Source organism: Cebus imitator, unplaced genomic scaffold (assembly GCF_001604975.1).
Source record: "Cebus imitator isolate Cc_AM_T3 unplaced genomic scaffold, Cebus_imitator-1.0 Scaffold200, whole genome shotgun sequence".
Taxonomy (NCBI): Eukaryota; Metazoa; Chordata; class Mammalia; order Primates; family Cebidae; genus Cebus; species Cebus imitator.
The window spans coordinates 708,663-729,156 of NW_016107515.1; the positions used below are offsets into that span (position 1 = coordinate 708,663).

The 20,494-nt window shown below is 46.8% G+C and overlaps 1 protein-coding gene across 2 annotated transcripts in view; it reads left to right on the forward strand.

Moving 5' to 3' along the window:
* SH3PXD2B (SH3 and PX domains 2B) overlaps positions 1-20,494 on the forward strand; it is a 115,261-nt gene that overhangs the window by 62,041 nt on the left and 32,726 nt on the right. For both annotated transcript variants that reach the window (XM_037745422.1, XM_017547670.2), the window contains exons 5-6: positions 8,298-8,389; positions 15,532-15,557. In XM_037745422.1, the coding sequence (XP_037601350.1) occupies positions 8,298-8,389; positions 15,532-15,557 (118 nt within the window). The remainder of the gene's footprint in view (positions 1-8,297; positions 8,390-15,531; positions 15,558-20,494) is intronic.

Sequence of the window (20,494 nt, forward strand, 5' to 3'; positions counted from 1 at the left end):
TTTTAGTAGAGACAGGTTTCCCTATATGTTGCCCAGGTTGGTCTCGAACTTCTGACCTCAAATGATCCACCCACCTCGGCCTCCCAAAGTGCTGGGATTACAGGCATGAGCCACTATGCCGGGCCGAAAAGGATAGTGTTTTAACAAACAGTTGGGACAGTCAGCTGTTGCATTAGTTTCCTGGAGCTGCATAGCAAAATACCACAGACTGCGTGGCTTACCACATCATTTATTTTCTCATAGTTCTGGAGGCTGGAAGTCTAGGCAGCCTCTCTTCTTGGTTTATAGATGAGATGGCTCTTCTCCCTGTGTCTTTACAAGGTCTATTCTCTACCTATCTATGTCCTGATCTCCTCTTCCTATAAAGACACAGTTATATTGGATTAAGGCACATCCCTAATGACTTCATTTTACTTTAAATTACCTCTTTAAAGAGCCTGTCTCCAAATATATTCACATTCTGGGGGATTAGGGGTTAGGACTTTAATATATGAATGGGGATGGGGAGCAAAACAATATAGCCCACAACAGCTATACACAAAAAAAATGAAGTTAGACAGTTATACCATGCATGAAAATCAACTCAAAGTGAATCATAACCCTAAATATAAGAGTTAAAACTGTAAAACTTCTAGAAGAAAACATAGAAGAAAGTTATCACAACCTTGAGTTGGGCAGTTTTTAGCTATGACCCCAAAAGTGTGAGCCTTTAAAAAAAAAAACTGATAAAAACTGAACTTAATTAAATGGCCTTATAGACTTCTATATCTCAAAAGGTACCACATTAACAAAATGGCCAGGCACAGTGACTCACACCTATAATTCCAGCTCTTTGGGAGGCCGAGGCAGACAGATCACTTGAGGTCAGGAGTTCAAGACCAGCCTGGCCAACATGGTGAAACCTCGTCTCTACTAAAAATACAAAAGTTAGTTGGGCACAGTGGCACATGCTTATAATCCCAGGTACTTGGGAAGCTGAGACGGAAGGACAGCTTGAGTCCAGGAGTTGGAGATTGCAGTGAGCCAAGATGTGGCACTGCACTCCAGCCTGGATAACAGAGTGAGACTCCATCTCAAAAAAAAAAAAGAGTCACCTTGCCCAGCCGGGAAGTTCCAATTCATACCTTCCCCAGAATCTGTTGGCCCTCAGCCCAAATCAGCCTGTTTTACCTCTACCCTAGCCCACCTGACCTCTCTCCAGGGTCAGACTTTCCTTGCACCCAGGGCTTCACCAACTCCTAGACTTTTGATTTTGAAAAGGAAATTTAAAATCCGGGAGTAGTACAGGATAGCAGCAGCCGTCTGCATCTGCCTGATGCTTGGAATGGTACAGAGATAATGAATTCACCTGGACTAACCACAGGGACGAAACTGCTTATGTTAAATGAGCCACGTGGAAGTTACCACCCCCACTAGTAATGAAACGTAAGAAATGGAGCGGATATTTGGAGTTTTGGTTGGCCAGATTCCCTGGGCTCAGCTTCAAAGCAACTGCCCTCCTGGAGAGAGATGAAACGATCCCTTTCTTTTATAGACTACATAGGCTGTTACATGACATTTGGGTATCTGTCACTGACGTTGTGAACCGACTTAAGCCAATTTGATCTATCACAACTAGCTTTATTTTAGTAGAAATTGAAGGTCTCTAACAGATAGAGATAGATGAGGGCTATAGATGATATCGCAAAGCTAGCTACCGGGTGTATTTTGCAATGGAAGAAACTTTCTGCTTTACCAGACCTATTGTAAAGTTACAGTAATTAACATAGTACAGTATTAGCACAAGGGATAGACAAACCCTTGAAACAAATAGAAAACCCAGAAACAGGTCTGTGTGTATTTGGATAGACACCGTGATACTGACAAAGGCAGCCTTGCAGATCATTCCTCAACAAATGGGTATCCACATGGGAAGAAAAAACAAAAAAGATAACTAACCCCTGCCTCACACCACACATGAAATCATTTCCAAGAAAATTAAAGACATAAATGTAAGAGGCAATGTTACAAAAGGTTTTAGGAGATAACATAGGAAAATATATTTATAATCTCTAGGTATAAGATTTCTAAAGATGCAAAAAGCATACCAGGCACAAAAAGATTGATTTATTTGAATACATTAAATATAAGAACTTCTGTTCATCGAGAAAGACACAATGAAAATATGAGTCAGCTGAATCCTGCCATGCATACAAGCATTTATTATCAAGCTGCCTCATAAATCGTTACTCAAATTTTTCTGGAAGCTCCTTGAAATACCAGCTGTCTGTCTGATACCTCTTTGCATGAATGATTCCTCGAGGCAGATGTAGCCACGTTCTAGAGGCAGGATCAGCTCATCCTAACCGTGGTCTGACAATAAAATCCTCAAGAAGACTCTGAACCCCAAATCCTAGACCCAGGTCCCCGTTCTGAAGGAGATACAGTACTGGGCTCACCAGGTTCTGTTCATGCAAGGGCCAGAGTGTCTGAGAATATTTCTAGGATCATTTCACCAGTAGAAAAAAAAAATTCTTTCTAACAACAGTTAGGCTAATGAATAAGGGCCTAACTTCCTTGATCCACTATGAAGACAGCTAGAGCCCTGAAGCAGCCTTTTCTGAAATAAGGACTTCTAATTAGAGTCTTTCACTTATACCAGCCTTCATTCCCAATGAGGGGACTTCAGGTATTAACTAACCTTCATACAGTGTAGCTTAAATCTAACACACACACAAACATACACACATGTGAGTGTGTGTCCCCCTGCTGTAGTATTTTAAACTATGGGCAACATAACAGCAATATTTACCAGGCTCCAGTCACTTGAGACTTCCCTTCTGGAGTTCTGTCATACACTACCCACCTGTATTATTATCAATACTTTTCTTCAACTCACTTTTTGAACTTCTTCAGATTATGAGACTGATGTGCTGCCTACTGTGCTAAGAGGGCTTCCTCACTTTTTGAACTTCTGAAAACATATATCTTAGAGGAAACTTTATATCCCAACCATAACATAAAACTGGTATCAGCTGGGCACAATGGCTCATGCCTGTAATCCCAACTCTTTGGAAGGCCGAGGCAAGCGGATCACTTGAGCCCAGGAGTTTGAGACCAGCCTGGGAACAGGGCGAAACCCCATTTCTACTAAAAATACAAAAATTAGCCAAGCATAGTGATGCACACCTGTGATCCCAGCTACTCAGGAGGATGAGGTGGGAAGATCTCAAGCCCAGGAGGTGGAGGCTGCAGTGAGCTGAGATCCCACCCTGCACCGCAGCCTGAGCGACAGAGCCACACCGTCTCAAAAACAAACAGAACAAAACAAAACAAAAATGGATATCACGTGCCCGCCATAAAAGTAAATATAAAAGCAGTGAAACAACAACAGAGAATGTTTTTAAATCTAGCTAGCTGCTGTTGCCTGCCTACCAGAGGCTCTGCAGAACCCGTCCTGCTCTCGGGAAGCAAGTTAGACAAGTGTTACTTCTCTGGGGCATTCTTGTTTAAATTAAAGAGGGTCGGCCAGGCATGGTGGCTCACGCCTGTAATCCAAGCACTTTGGAGGCCAAGGCGGGCGGATCACCTGAGGTCGGGAGTTCAAGACCAGCCTGACCAACATGGTGAAACCCCGTCTTTAAATAAATAAATAAATAAATAAAGCCGGTCGAAAGAGAACTGAAAAAACCTGAACCTTCCCTCTAACCAAGGCACTGTCACTTAACATAGTCATCTGGCTGCCTCTGAAATTATCTTTGGAAACCACTATATTCTTGTACCTGGGGCAGTATAGAGAGCCAACAGGGTTAACTAGTGTCTGTCAAGCAGCTAGTGTATGATGGAAACCGTTCAGCCACTGCCTCATTCTATAGCACAGCCCTCCAAGATGGGTATTCTTTAGCTCCACTTTACAGACGCGCGGACTGGGGCTCAGAGAGGCAGTGGGACTTGGCCAGAATCTCACAGCCAGGAAGTGACGAAGCTGGAATCAGGAGCTGTTTCTCTCTGACCTTTATTGTTACCCTCTGCAAGCAGGACTTGCTCTCCTCTCTCATGCCTGCATCAGCCACATCTGTCCAAAGCTCCGGAATTCCTTCCAGAACAGGACTGAGTTTGCTGGAGCTGTGGTTCTTTGTCACTACTGACGGAACCTAGGACAGTCCTGGAAGCAGAAGCAGAATGCTTTCTCGGCCACGGGTCACTTTTCACGGGTAGCCAAGCCCATCCCAAATGAAACGGGCCAACATCAAAGCATTCAGCCCTGCCTTTTATTACTAACTTGACTTCTTTTATGGTTTGGGGGTTTGGTTTGGCTTTTACTTCCTGGAATAGCTCAAAACCAGAAGAGAACTTGGCATCATCGGGAGGTTTCCATGGGCATCATTGTCCCTTCCACTCCTGGTCCATTTGGGGCCTCTGCCCATCCTGGGAGGCCCCCTCCAGGCAGACAGTGACCACCTCCAGGTGTGGTGCCCCACACCCACCCAGCTGTCCTCTAACAGAGACACATGGCCAGCTCCAGGCTGTCCCCTCATGTTATTTAGGGTCTCCCCAGCACTGCCTAGGCACATAGGGAAGGTGGAGGAGGAAGAGCTGCCACCCTGCCGCCTTTTGTGGATTTAAGGTACAGGTTTGCAGTCGGCCTTTCCCGAACTCTCAAGTCCAAGCCACCTCACCAGAGCCTCCGTTTCCCCATTTCTTAAATGGGCCAGCCTTCCCAGGGTTACATAAAGTGACACAGATGAACACATTTCAGGAGCCACCCAGTGCTGCGCCAAGGTCGGAGAGTGCTGTTATTGCAGCCTTGGGGGAGCCACAAGATATGTGCACACAGAGCAGCCAGGACACACCACAGTCCAGCATGTAATCAGCTCCTTCATGATGTGGCTCCAACTGCAAGGGCTGCAGGATTTCAGAGGAAAAAGAGGCCCTTGGGGAGCGGGGAGCAGACAGCAGCTCATCCTGGCCAGGAGAATGACCACTCACTGCTCTAACCAGAAAATGAAGGGGGACCAGAAACAGGAGGTGGGGGTGGGAAGGCCTGTCCTGTCTCTGGGACTTCCTGCTTCAGCTCTGGAAACAGTCCGTCCTTAAGGATTTGCTGCAGAGCAGGAGCTACTTAAAGGTTAATGTTAAAAATCGGTGAGCCCATTAGTCACCCTTCAGAAGGATGGAAGGGTGGACAGTGACCAGGGAAGGTGCCCTATTAAGCCATCCACATCCCTCAAGATGTGTTTTTCCATTTTGAGTCTGGAGCAGATCGCACCTCGGGGGAGCTGGCTTAAAGTTAGAACCTGACTCAAAGTCATGTAGGATTGGCAACCCAAGTGTCCATCGACAGGTGAATGATAAGCAAAAGGTGGTGTATCCATACAATGGAATATTACTCAGCCTTTAAAAGGCAGGAGGTGTTGACACCTGCCACAAGCATGGACCTTGCATGGATGAGCATGCTGAATGACATCAGCCAGACACAAAAAGATAAACACTGTATGATTCCACTTACATAAGCTACCTGAAATCATCAATCCCTAGAGATAGAAGGTAGAATCGTGGTTCCCAGGGGGAGGGTGGAAGAGTAGTTGTTATTTAACGGGTACAGAGTTTCAGTTTTGCAAGAAGAAAAGACTTCTGTGGATGGATGGCGGTGCTGGTAGCACAGCAGTGTGAATGTATTAAATACTTAACGCACTGTAACAGCACACTTGAAAATGGTTAAGATGGTAAACTTTACTGTGTGTACTTACCACAATTTAATTTTTTTAATGGGAGAAATAATCATGTAGGGACAAAATATCCCCGAAGCCCAGTGAAAAGCACCACACTGGAGACTCCGTTCATCTCTCCGTTGGTCCATGAGAGCCCAGCACTGCTGCAGCGTTGGCATATCACTTCGGGAGCTGGGTGGTGAGCTATTAAGGGCTGGTTATATAGAAAATGCAAGACACATTCTCATCTAGCCCAGACTGCTAACTCAGGCTCAGCATGGTGAGAAGGCACAGGAGAGGCACCAGGAAACTGAGGCTGTCTAGGAGAGAAGAGTCCAGCCTCATGCAGAGCATGCACTGCCAGGGTGGCTTGGCTGACGGAATCACCTGTGCAATTCATACATATGCACGTGTGCTCTCTGCACAGGTGTTTGCAACAGAATGTATGCGCGAACCACCTGAACCACCCTCACATTTGCATCCTCATTACCCTGGTCCAGGACCCGGGCCAAACGAGGCTTAAGTAAATATTTGGGGGTTTTTTTGTTTTTTTTTTTTTGTTTTTGAGACGGAGTTTCACTCTTGTTACCCAGGCTGGAGTGCAATGGCGCGATCTCGGCTCACCGCAACCTCCGCCTCCCGGGTTCAGGCAATTCTCCTGCCTCAGCCTCCTGAGTAGCTGGGATTACAGGCACGCGCCACCATGCCCAGCTAATGTTTTGTATTTTTAGTAGAGACGGGGTTTCACCATGTTGACCAGGATGGTCTTGATCTCTTGACCTCGTGATCCACCCGCCTCAGCCTCCCAAAGTGCTGGGATTACAGGCTTGAGCCACCGCGCCCGGCTGTAAATATTTGTTAAACTGAGCTGTTTGTTCATGATGACCAGGTCTGAGTTTCAGATCCCTTAATAAGCAGAGCGTACTCTGCAGTTCTCTTGTATTTGGCACAGAAACTAGTACAGTGCACAAAGAAAATGCTCATGAAGGCTGGGCATGGTGGCTCACGCCTGTAATCCCAGCACGATGGGAGGCCGAGGCAGGCAGATCTCCTGAGGTTGGGTTCAAGACTAGACTGACCAACGTGGAGAAGCCCTGTCTCTACTAAAAATACAAAATTAGCTGGGCGTGGTGGTGCATGCCTATAATCCCAACTACTCGGGAGGCTGAGGCAGGAGAATTGCTTGAACCCGGGAGGCAGAGGTTGTGGTGAGCCGAGATCGCACCACTACACTCCAGCCTGGGCAACAGAGCAAGACTCCGTTTCAAAAAAAAGAAAATGCTCATTGAATCATTGAATGAATACCTGCTAGTAGATAAACCAGCTTTGTGGAGGGCTACTTTGTGCCCTCCACCTACCCTCTGTCCAACGTATTGCCAGACACACTTGAGGCTCTGTGATATAGCCAGTGAGTCACTGGGGCAGATTAATGTGGACTTTGGCTAATGGAAGATCTATTTCAACCCCTCATTAACTTGGAGACTTTGAACCTCTCTCCAAATCATAAAACAGTTCCTTCACTTTAATGCTTCAGATTCATAAGTTAAGACATATATGTGAGCATGTTGGAAATAACCTAAAGATTCACTAGTAGACAACTAGTTGAATAAAGCATGATACAGCTATAGATAGACATCCAATATCCAGTATAGATGATGTTATAGAAGAATAATGAAATGTTCCAGGTACCTGTAATCCCGGCACTTTGGGAGGCTGAAATGGGTTGATCACTTGAGGCTGGGAGTTCGAGACCAGCCTGGTCAACATGACGAAACCCCGTCTCTCTAAAAATACAAAAAAAAATCAGCTGGGCATAGTAGCACATGCCTGTAATCCCAGCTACTTGGTAGGCTGAGGCACAAGAATTGCTTGAACCTGGGAAGCAGAGGCTGTGGTGAGTTGAGATTGCGCCACTGCATTCCAGCTTGGGTGACAGAGCAAGATCGTGTCTCAAAATAAATAAATAAGAATAATGAAATGTCATGAAGTTGACAATTTATACCTAAGTGAAAGCATCAGTTTACAAAATAGCATGTACAGTATGGTCTGATTTTGCCTAAATGTGAACATATTACTTGAACAAACATACTGTGACGTGTGTGTGTGTGTGTGTGTGTGTGTGTGTGTGTGTGTGTTGTTCCCCAAACCAGCAGTATCACCAGGGAACTTTTTTAGAAATGCACATTCTCAGGCCCCTCCACAGAACTACTCCATCAGAAACTCGAGTGGGGCTCCACAGTCTGTGTTTTAACAAGCCCTCCAAGTGATTCTGGTGCCTTCCTGGGTTTGAGAGCACTGGCGTATGGCATTCCTAACACCCCCTCCTTCCGTTGCTTTTTGGTTTTGGTGTGTGTGCATACGTGTGTGTGTGTGTGTATGTGTGTGTGTGTGTGTGTGTGTGTGTGTGTGTGTATCTGTTGGAGACAGAGTCTTCCTCTGTCACCTAGGCTGGAGTGCAGTGGCACAATCTACGCTCGCTATAACCTCCGCCTCTGAGATTCATACAATTCTCTTGCCTCAGCCTCCCAAATAGCTGGGATTACAGTTGTGCACCACCACGCCCGGCCTCTCTCCTCCTTTGCACTCACCTGCCTCTCTCTTCTCCAGGCCCTCATCCAGCTGCCCCCCTACATCTCTCAGTGTGATGAGGTGCTGCAGTTCTTTGAGACAAGACCTGAAGACCTGAATCCCCCCAAAGAGTAAGTTCATTTGTGTGTTTCCCCAGATGGAGCCCCACAGCCCTCCCTCCTGCCAGTCCAGCCACCCCCAAGTAACGCAAAGTGCAGCCCAAAGTAGGTTTCATCAGCAGAGCCCCTGTTAGACCACACTTCACGTAGCCTTCAGAGTTACTGTAAGTGGATAGTAAGTGTCCCGTTTGATGGATGAAGGAAACTGGCTGAGTGCCACTCCTGTCATCCCATAATACTCTGCACCTGCCCACAGCACTTATCAAGTTGTGTCAGAACTGGGCAGACTGAGCCTGAGAGGCAGGGGCTGAGCCGTAGATTCATCTAGCTTCTGTCCACAGAGGTGGGTGTGCTCAGGAACTGCCGGGGGTGTGAATGCAGGTGCAAACCAAACCGAAGACGATCCCATTGCCAGCAAGTGACAGGGCCAGGATTTCATCCTGCTCAGCCAGGCTCCAAAGCTGTCCACCACAGCCCTGCCTCCCTGTCGCTTCTCCCTACGGTGGACAGGCCACGTGCCCAGATGCCATAGTGCACACCACATAAAACCCAAGCACCGCCTGCCTACCTGCTCTTACACACCGACACCCTGGCTGGCCCGAAACACTGACATACGCATGGTGCTTTGGGGAAAGCAGGAAGGGATCTGGCTAATGGAGAAATAGCAGTGGGGAAAAGAGACCTGCCCACAGTGCTGGGAGTGTCCTGGGGTCACAGGAGCAAGAGTGGGCAGAGTTTGGGGTCCGTCTAGGCTCATTCGAGAAGGGCCAAAAAGTGCCAGCCAGGCTCTGTTCCAGAAGTAGGCACAGCCACTCTTAGCCCTGTGCTCGCTGGATGCCCCAAACAGCCAGTGTGGCGGGAGGTGTGCTGAGCACCGTACATGTCTCAAGAGAGAAAGACACGTGCTGCCTTTTGGAAATGATCTGCTGGAGTCACAACAATTTTTAAAATAGACTCGTGAGGGGAAAGCATCAAAGTGTTTTAACAAGTGAAGTCAGGCCATTTATAGTTTATACATACACACCGTGACCTCCAAATGAAGTTCACAGGCCACAGATCTCCGAGTGCACTCAGGATGGATGGTTTGCTAGCACACAGCTGAGCAGACCCAAGTTCCTGCAAAAATATATTCCAGTATGCACCGTCTCCTGTGATGAGCACGGAGCGAGTAAATACAGCTTCTCATAGTGAGTGCACAGAAGCGCATGGTTTTGGAGTCAAGGGAGACATTCTGTAAGAGGCAACAGTAACCCTTTGAATCACACATCACAAGGGAATGTCTTGCCAACACAGGAGCCAAGACACGGTTTCATAAATTTAAAAATAATCATAAAGATACAGAATATAAATCTGATAATCTGGGATGTTAAGCTCATGCTGGCTAATGTTTTTGTTCTTAGTGTCTTTGGCATTGGTATCTGGTGAGCATTTTCCAACTTGTATTGCCATCAGGAAATATGGGGAAATATTCTCAGACCACCTTTGTCTGTAGTCCTCCCGGGCTTGCAGGAGTGAACTGCCATTCAGGCTTATAGCCTCTGCCTTCAATTATAATTTCTGCACAAGGTGAATCAAAGGATACAGAGCTCATTGTGTTCCCTTTCCACTTCATTTTCTCACAAAACTGCCAGATAAAAACCACCATTCCCTCATGCCTGTAATCCTAGCACTTTGGGAGGCTGAGCCTGGAGGATTGCTTGAGCACAGGAGTTAAGACCAGCATGAGCTGCATAGTGAGACCCTGTCTCTACTAAAAATCAAAAAAAAATTAGCCAGGCATGCTGGTGTGGTGCCTAGTCCCAGCTACTCAGGAGGCTGAGATGGGAGAATTGCCCAGCCAAGGAGGTCGAGGTTGCAGTGAGCAGTGATCCCCACCACTGCACTCCAGCCTGGGCAACAGAGGAGACTCTGTCTCAAAAACAAAAACAGAAAACCTGTCATTCCTCGCTTACGGATGAGGCAGCTGAGGTTCAGAATGATAAAAGAGACTTTTAACAAAATAATAATGAAAGAGAGGCACAGTTTAGAAGAGGTGAAGATGAATTTTCCCTGTGTCAGTCTGAGTCTGAACCTAAGCTCAGTCCCACACAAGAGGCTTACTTAATAGAAAAGAACTTGAGTTTGGAATCTAGTACACCCAGGTTCAAATCCCGCCTCCACCACTCCTGGGCTGTGTGGTGTGGGCCTCCCTCACTTTGCTTCTGGGCTTCCACACTTGCTCCATGTGAAATGGGAGTAGCTGTACTTTTTAGGATGATGGCGAGGAATGAGTGACTGCCACAGGGAAAAATTCTAAGACTACGCCAGCTGCTCAGGAGGTGGCAGCTCATAGTACTGCCCCTCTTGGAATGCCCAGACGTTGCTGTCTTTATTCCAGCACTGTCTCTTAAGAGTTGATCAAGATGCCCAGCCTGATATACCCTGAGCAGGAAGAATTGCCTGACTACTGTCTTAGTTTGTTCCACCTGCTATGACAAAAATACCACAGACTGGGTGGCTTAAGCAACAAAAATGTATTTCTCACTTTCTGGAGGTTGGATCAGTCCAGGATCAAGGTGCCAGCTATTTCAGTGCCTGGTGAAGGCCACTTCCTGGTTTGCAGATGTGTCCCCACATGATAGACATAAAAAGAGAGAGAGAGAAAGCCAGCTCCCTTATGTCTCCTCTTTTTTTTTTTTTTTTTTTTTTTTTTTTTTTTAATTTTTTGTAGAGACAGGGTCTGGCTGTGTTGCCCAGGCTGGTCTGACACTCCTGGGCTCAAGTGATCCTCTTACCCTTCATGTCTCTTCTCATAAAGGCGTTAATCCCATCCTGGGGCTCCATCTTTATAACCCACCAAGGCTCCATCTCCAAGCACCATCACACTGGGGCTTAGGGTTTCCACATATGAACTCAGTTTATAGGAGCCGCTTTCACACTGGGTGAGCTTGGGCAGGTCTTTCCACCCCTTGCCTCAGTCTCCTCCTATGTAAGATGGGCCTGATGACACCTCCCTCACAGCACTGCTTGGGGAATCAAATGAGATGTAGAGGAAAGCACTTGGGATGTGCTCTACAGACCTGACTGCCCAAGGTCAGGGAAAGGAGAAGACAGCAGCCGTGAGAGTAGTGTTGACGCTGGTCTGCATTCCGTGGCCCCCTGGATTCAATGATAGCCAGATTTTCTTCTCCCTTATCTCAGTGTCCCAGAGACTTTAACTTTGGGGAGCATCATGGACCACTTAGAGATTCCAGCAAAAGCTTTCTTCCCTCTTCCTGAAAGAGCACCTGCAGTTTCAGGAGGTCCTCATTTGTGCAGAATCTTGTACATGGACCTGAAGCGAAGCAGCCCAGCCCTGGTAGCCCTTCCGAATATTAGTGCCAGGATGGCTTTGGCCTCTGCCTGGCGAAGGTGGTTGCAGTGGCCCCAGTCTCTGAGCAGGCATCAGACCAACTTAGACACATAGAGGGGAGAGGGCCAGGCCAGGGGCAGCTGCTGTGCTTGGGAGGAGTCTGGTCATCTTCAAGAAGGAAGGACACTCCGGGACACGGCGTGGGAGCCCGTCCTTAAGAGGAGGTGGGAAGTCCCGGAGGCTGCATGGTGGCCTTGTTGCACCCTTGGCTTCCTCTCTTTGGTGGCAGAGGCAGCCCTGCTAGCTTGCTGGCTGGGGCTTGTAGAAATAGTGCAGGACAGGATTTCTCAGCCCATGCTGCATCCAGTCAAGGCCACTGGCTTTGTTCTTCATTCATCAGCAGATAAGGAGGGCCTGCTGACTTCCACAGTGGTGGGAAAGGCAGTGTGAACATGTGGGTACATAGGCACCCATGCATACACAAATAGAACATCCACTAAAAATACAAAACACAGCCTAGACTGTACCAAAGAAAGCGCCAAGAAACAGCTGAACTAAGCTAGCAAGCACCATGCTGGAGTATATGTATCTGGTTCTGAGAGCCTTCCTGGAAAGAAAGGGAAGGTTGAAATCTCCTTGTCCCTTCCCAGCTGTGTGACCTCGCACAAATGACTTGACTTCTCTGAGCTTATTTCCTTATCAGTAAAGTGGGTGCCACTACCCTGGCTCACAGCTTTGTTGTGAGCACTAAGCAAGATCCTGCCCATAAAGGACAGTGTCTGGCACAGGGCAGGTGCTTACCTAGTGATGCCTTCCTGTCTTTAAGCCAGGATTTGAAAAGGAAGGAAGGTGGGGAGGTTGCCAAGGGCCCAAGAGATGGTTCTGGAGCCACAGCAGGCAGTCTCAGCTGGGCCCTGGTTGTTGGTTTAGGGATAGTGAACTTGAGGGTTATACTCAGTGGGGTTGTTCTGTTGGTCAGGATCCTGAAGCTCATCCCATGTTAGGGCTTGAGATGGACTTTGGGGGTCTTTCCTAGCCAGTTGGTGCTGTTGGAGTAGGGTTTTGGCTGCCATGAATAGGAAAACTTGGGAACACCCCAAGTGGGTCACACCAAGAATATGACGCACCTGCTTGAGTGAACGCATGCTGCAGCTGCCTAAACGCTAGAGTCTCCTGCCGTCGCCATTTCCCTGCTCTGCCCGGGGCAATAGAAGCAGGGGTGCGTGGCCCAGTAAGAGCCCAGTACTTAAGCCCAGACCACGGCTCAGCTCGCGGGCCTGGACGGCGACTCCGGCAGCTGGTGCTTTCTGTGGAAGCAGCCTGGAGGAACCTTGGTTAGTGCATCTTGGAACAGCAGCCCAGAGGGGAACTTCAGTCACTAGGCGGTCCAGGTGGTGGTCAGGAGAGTGGGCTCCAGCCAGGCTTCCTGGCTTCCAGTCTTGGGCCTCGTACCTCACCTCTCTGGGCCTCAGCATCTCCATCTGCAAAATAGAGTAATCTTCAGAGGGATGCATGAGGATGCAGTGAGTCAGCCCAGATGTAGCTTTCTGACCAGAACCCAGTGAGTGCCAGTGAAGGTGGGCTAGGACATACACTCCGACCCTCACCCTCTCCTTACAGGCGCTGTGAAGGTCAATCTCAGGGATGTAATGCCTGGAGGGAGGACATCACCACCGCCCCAGCCCAACCTGGCCAGACTCTGCTGCGCCTCCAGACATACCGGAGGAGTGCAGCCCCTGGTCTTGGGCTTGGCTTAGCTCCCTCCCTGCTCTCCCCCAGGTTGCTCCGAACCGTTATTACTTGGTGGTTAAAAACCCAGACAATGAATAGACACTTCTCCAAAGAAAATGCACAAATAGCCAATAAGTATATGAGATAATACTTGCATCATTATCCATCAGGAAATGCAAATCCAAGCTGCAATGAAATATCACTAGATCTAATTCACATCCACTAGAATGGCTGTAATCAAGAAGGTAGATAGGCTGGGCGTGCTGGCTCATACCTGTATTCCTAGCACTTTGGGAGGCCAAAGCAGGTAGATCACTTGAAGTCAGGAGTTCGAGACCTGCCTAGCCAACATGGTGAAACCCCATTTCTACTACAAATACAAAAATTAGCCAGATGTGGTGGGCGCCTGTAATCTCAGCTACATGGGAGGCTGAGGCAGGAGAATCATTTGAGCCCAGGAGGTGGAGGTTGCAGTGAGCTGAAATCATGCCACTGCACTCCAGCCTGGGCAACAGAGCAAAACTCCATCTAAAAATTAAAATTAAAAAAAGAAGATAGATAACAAGTGTTGTCAAGGATATGAAGAAGATGGAACCTTCATACAGTGCTGGTAGAAATATAAAATGGTGCGGTCGCTGTGGACATCTGTGTGGCAGCTCCTCAAAAGTTAAACCTGGAGTTACCATAAGACCTAGCAATTCCACTCTTAAGTATATAACCAAGAGAAATCAAAGTACATGTCCATACAAAATCTTGTACACAGATGTTCACAGAAGCATTATTCGTAATAGCCAAAGAGTGGAAACAACCCAAATGCCCAGCAACTTAGTAATGGGTAAACAAATTGTGGTCTATCCACACAATGGAATATTACTTAGCAACAGAAAGGAGTGAAGTACTGATGCATGCTACAACACGGATGAACCTCAAAGACATTACGCCAAATGAAAGAAGCCAGACACAAAAGGCCACACACTATATGATTCCATTTATATGAAATGTCCAGAATAGGCAATAAGAGACAGTAAGCAGATTTGTGGTTGCCAAGCGCTGGAGGAGGGAGAATGGGAAGTGACTGCTAATGGGTACAGGGCTTCTTTTTGGTGTGATGAAAGTGATCTGGAATTAGTGGTGATGGTTGGACAACCTTGTGAATATACTGAAAACAAGTAAGTCGTATACTTTTAAAGGATGAGTTTTTGTTTGTTTTGTTTTGTTTTTGAGAAAGAGTCTCGCTCTGTCTTCCAGGCTGGAGTGCAATGGCATGATCTCAGCTCACTGCAACCTCCGCCTCCCAGGTTCAAGCGATTCTCCTGCCTCAGCCTCCCAAGTAGCTGGGATTACAGGCACATGCCACCACACTCAGCTAATTTTTATATTTGTAGTAGAGATGGGGTTTCTCCATGTTGGCTAGGCTGGTCTCGAACTCCTGACCTCAAGTGATTCACTCACCTCAGCCTCCCAAAGTGCTGGGATTACAGGCGTGAGTCACTGCACCTGACCAATACAGTTGCATTTATAAACTCTGACATCATCAACAAATGTAAGGGAGTCACTATTCATCATTCCCTGTGAATTCTAGCTCATAGTAGTGTCTCCCCTCTCTCTACTAGGGAGGTGTACTGTATTCACTGCTGTCCAGACTTCTGCCCAGTTTTACTGTGTTCTCTGTACACTTAGTCTCAAGCTCTTTCTGCCCCATGTCTACGGCTTAGGGGACCCCAAGAAATGGGGCAGGGACCTCTGCTGTGCCTGATGAGGTAGGCATCAGGCTCATTGCAGCGTGGGGACCTAATTCCTATTTTCAAACTGTGCATCCCCCTTCAGCTCCTCTCCAGGGCTTCCAGTCTACAAATAAGTGGAGACACTGGTCCCCAGCACACCAGAGCACTTATCAGGCAAAGGGACAGAATTAAGAGAAATTCTTTCTCTTTGGAGAAGCCAGCATCCCTCTAGTTGGCCTGGATTTTATTCATTCACTGATGATGTTGTGGGGGGTGGAAAATCTCAGTATCCTAGCAGAATAACTCATGTTAACACATGACGAGTACTGACTCATTACTCTTTCCCACCCCCTTTCTTTCCTATACAGGGAGCACGCTGGGAAAAAGAAATCTGGTAAGAATATTCTCTATTTTCTTCTCTTTATTCAGTGTATAGCAAACTCGAGCTGAGCACCTACTCTGTGCCAGGTCCTGGGTTCCATGCTGGGGATACAGTGATGTGGATGGATGGATGGATGGTGGGTAGGAGGGAGGGAGGGAGGGGAGGGAAGGGAAGGAGGGATGGGTGAATTGATGGATGGATGAATGGATGGATGGATGGATGGATGGATGTTTGATTGATTGGGTGATATCCCATCCCATTTCCCAAAAATAGTATTTGAAGTTGTTTCATCTAATATGCCAAAAAACTACCAAGTGGTTGAGACTTGGAGTCTTTTCCAGGGAATGCCTTCATGGAAATGGGGAGACAGACTTCTTCCTAGCTATGATATTGGGAGGTAAATGCCTTTGTTCCATTTTATACAGAGTAATATGGTAGCTGAGAGTTGAGAGCATTCTTTGCAGGTGTCATAAGGGGTCGGAAAGAAGTCCAATGTGAACTTCAGAACTTCCAGAATTTAGCGCTCTTTAATTTCCTAGGATTCCAGGTTTGAGGAGGTTGATGAGGATCAGGGGTGCAAGCAGAGGCCCTAGAAGTGAAAAAGGATGCACCCTTTCATGGGCCTCAGTTTCCTCCTGGGTCTTGATGAAGAAGTAGCTGGAACTTTCCATAGAGTGAAGGGCATCCCGGGCTGAGGGGATTGCCAGGCACAGGCTGGGGGCAGGAACGTGTGGCAGATTTGGGCCATATCCATTGGATATCCTCGGCACCAGACCCAGCCCCTGTTTTGGGCAATGACAGATGCAGTGTCAAGCAATTCCCAGCCCTATTGCCATTCTCCCTAAAGTACGTTATATTCCTTCCTAATCATCTTTCCATTGCCTGGATCTTTCACAACTCTTCTCTCAGAAGCAATCATGGAGAAGAAGGTGGAATTTGGGAACGCACAGAGGAATGATTGAGCTCTCCACTGGGGTTTATAAATTTATATAAACAGTGGCCCAACTTCTTCTTCTTGCCCAACTTCTTCTTCTTGCCACCCAAGATCATCTGCAAAGGCCCCAGCCCACACCTCACATGGAGCCAATGTGGACTTCACAACTTCCAGAATCCAACACTGTTTAATTTCCTAGGATTCTAGGAGGTTTGAGAGGGTTGACGAGGATCAGGGGTGCAAGCAGAGATCCTAGAAGTGAAAAAGGATGCATCTTCTCATGGGCCTCGTCTGCAAAATGGGGTTTATCATGGCAGGCTGCCGTAGGGGATTATTATAGGATTTATAATCATATCCGTAAGGTACCTAGAACAGTGCCTGGCACATGATTGGTAATATATATATATATATATATATATATATTTTTTTTTTTTTTTTTTTTTTTTTTTGTTGTTTTTTTTTTTTTTTTTTTTGAGACGGAGTTTCGCTCTTGTTGCCCAGGCTGGAGTGCAATGGCGCAATCTCGGCTCACCGCAACCTCGGCCTCCTGGGTTCAGGCAATTCTCCTGCCTCAGCCTCCTGAGTAGCTGGGATTACAAGCACGCGCCACCATGCCCAGCTGATTTTTTGTATTTTTAGTAGAGACGGGGTTTCACCATGTTGACCAGGATGGTCTCAATCTCTTGACCTCGTGATCCACCCGCCTCGGCCTCCCAAAGTGCTGGGATTACAGGCTTGAGCCACCGCGCCATTTGATGCTGTTTTTACTGCTACTACTACTATTACTTAAAGTACATTGGTGCCCCTGACCAGCAGTGGTGTATTAGTTCATTCTTACACTGCTATAAAGAAATACCTATGACTGGATGATTTATAAAGAAAAAAGGTTTAATTGGCTCATGGTTCTGCAGGCTTTACAGGAAGCATAGAGGCTTCTGCTCAGCTTCTGGGAGGCCTCAGGGAGTTCTCCATCATGGTAGAAGGCAAAGGGAGAGCGAGCAGTTCTTAAACGGCAGGAGCAGGACCGAGAGAGAGGGGAGGTGCTACACACTTTTAAGCAACCACATCTCCTGGTAATTCCATCTAGAGACAGCACCAAGAGGATGGTGCTGAGCCGTTCATGAAGGACCCACCCCCATGATCCAATCACCTCCCACCAGGCCCCACCTCCAATATTGGAGATTGCAATTTGACATGAGATTTGGGTGGGGACACAGATCCAAACCATATCAAGTAGGAATTCCAAATTAAAAAGCCCCCGTACCTTTGCTGCCCCTGAGTATGGGCCCTGTGGTCAACCTGACAGGCCTCACAGTCATTCTCTCTGCCTCAAGGAATGGCGTCAGAATTAACTTCAGCCTTTTCCCAACCGGTCTGTTTATAGCTCGTCTTTCCAGTTTAATAGGTACTGGCCAGAGCCGTGGTATCCTGCTAAAGCTGCAAATAGTTCCTGAGCCCCAGGGATAATTATATGTTTCTTAGAAAAGAGCAGAGAGAAGAGGAACCGCCACTCTTGGGCTGGCAGAGTTTCTGGTTTTGAGTGTGTAGAGACTTTCCCTAGAAGGAATGAGTGTGGGAGGGGAGAGAAAAGAGGAAAGAGACAGCTCTGGTTTGTGACAAACACAAATGTCCAGTCGGAACAGGCTTGATGAGGGGTCTTGTCTGGAAAAGGGGGAAGAAGCTCTAATTTGTGGTGACTGTTGTTGTATCATTCACCTGAAATGATGGGGACGGATTATTTATAATTCAACTGGGTGGAAAATAGCATCTTTCTTCATTCAAGCTAAGAACCCAAGCTGGGATTAGCCGTGTATCTTTTTGACCTTTGAACACTTCCTGTATTTTAGAATTGGCCTTTTGGATTGAATTTTAAAGGGATCTAACATTGACAGACTAACTCCTGAGATTTCTGTACCAAAACTCTGCTTTGGAGACGGCTTATCTGCCTCTGGCATTTCCCAGTCATGACTGGCTGGCTGGCTCCTACAGACTTTGGCTAATATGGTCTCAAATTCTGCTCATCCTGCAGAAAATGAATCTTCTTACCAAAAGTCAAGAGATCATCCGATTATTTGAAGAGCATCTTTCTTCCTGATTTGTCTAACCTTTACTTAAAAGCATTCTTTGTTTACTGACTCTTTCAGCAAGATTGGCAATATAGTGAAATCTTTGGAAGGAAAATCCCACTTTACCCATCATTTTAAAAATTCAAGACATATCATCATGAAGAAAAAATATGCCCAAATAGAAAACTTCTGTGGTAGACTAGGCACTATACATCTTAAGAATATTTTACAACACGTAATAATAAAATCGCCCTTCCAGTGTCAGACTTTCCTTTCTCATTACCTCTTCTCTCGTATTTCTGACTGGGCCACAAAAGTGATATCCTTGCCTAGGAATCCTTTGATTTCACACTTGGCAACTCCTAGAATTTAGCTTTAGCTGCCTGCCTCAACATTTAGACATTGCAATTATTATGGCATTATAGAGCTTGGCCGCAATATCACCCTCCACCAGTAGGTGTCTTCACTTAACAAGTAAATGGCCTGAAGCCTAATTTGAGACTCCTGCTAGATCAAATGAATGAACTTTTCTCATCTGTTTCAATAAGTTGAATGCTCTGAGTAAAATGAACCAACTTACTCTGAAAGAACTGGTGCTGAAACAGCAACTCCATGCATTCTCTGAACCACTTCATGGCAGAGAACTAGTCTAAGCTACTGCCATGGAAAAACAGCAAGGAGATGGTAGTCTTGGACCTGGCCCCAGAGCAAGTCTTGGAGGAAGTGCCAGCCCTGAGCCCCGTGCCAGCCCTGAGCCCTGTGCCAGTCCATGCTTTGCTCCAGCTAACCCAGAGTCCCAGCCCAGAGCTCCCTGCCCTCCTCATTTCCTGGCTCTATGTCTTACTCACAGCAAATCTCATGATTCCTTGGTTCTGTCATTCTGTCACTGCTCATAGTTTTGCCAAATCCCGTTGGCAGACTGGTTAGGAGAGTTAGTGCAGAAATGCCGGGCGCATTCATCAGTCCTGAAAACTGTGTGTGGTGCAACCGTGCCACCATCAGGTGTTAAAACTGGGTGGCAAAAGTTGAGCTTTTTGGACAGAGTAACCTGACAACTGGATCTTCACTTAACTGAAGCCCTCTTTCTGCATAGGCGAGAAGGAGTCATCTTTAATTTATAAGATTATAAACTTATAAGGAGGCCTGGAGCCTTGTGTAGAGTAGGAAGGGTTTCTAGAAGTCTTCATTTATCCTTTGTTCATTCACCTGACAAATGTCTGCTGCACACCTGTGCTGGATGCTGAATGACCAACACAGGTACAGTTATTCATTCAATATTTATTTAATGTATAATTAATTTATAATTTATTTAAGCACCTACTAGGTGCTTAATATTGAATGAATACCTGTATCTGTACCTGGCAGTGCTCTAGGTCCCCAGGTGGAAACCATTCTCACAGTCTAGAGAAAAGACACCTGTATAAACAAAATGAAATGTGAAGGAAGGCATTTGAATCCCTGAGATAGGAAGTCGTTAAAGCAGAGGGGTTGGTTTGTTTGTTTGTTTGCTTTGAGAGGAAGTCTCACTCCCTTGCCCAGGCTGGAATGCAGTGGCGTGATCTCGGCTCACTGCAACCTCCACCTCCTGGGTTCAAGCAATTCTTCTGCCTCAGCCTCCTAAGTAGCTGGGACTACAGGCACGTGCTACCATGTCTGGCTAATTTTTGTATTCTTAGTGGAGACGGGGTTTCAACTTCTGACCTCATGATCTGCCTGCCTCCGCCTCCCAAAGTGGTGGGATTACAGGCGTGAGCCACCATGCCCAGCAAAGCTGTTTTAAACTGGTTCCTTCCTTCATTCAGACACTTATTGAGCCCTAGTAAGAAGTCATCCATGTTCTAGGCCAGGGGTTGACAGACTTTGTCTAAGGGGTCACATAGTGAATATGTTAGCCTTTATAGGCCACACACAGTCTCTGTCATTACTAATAATAATAACCATTCTTTTTT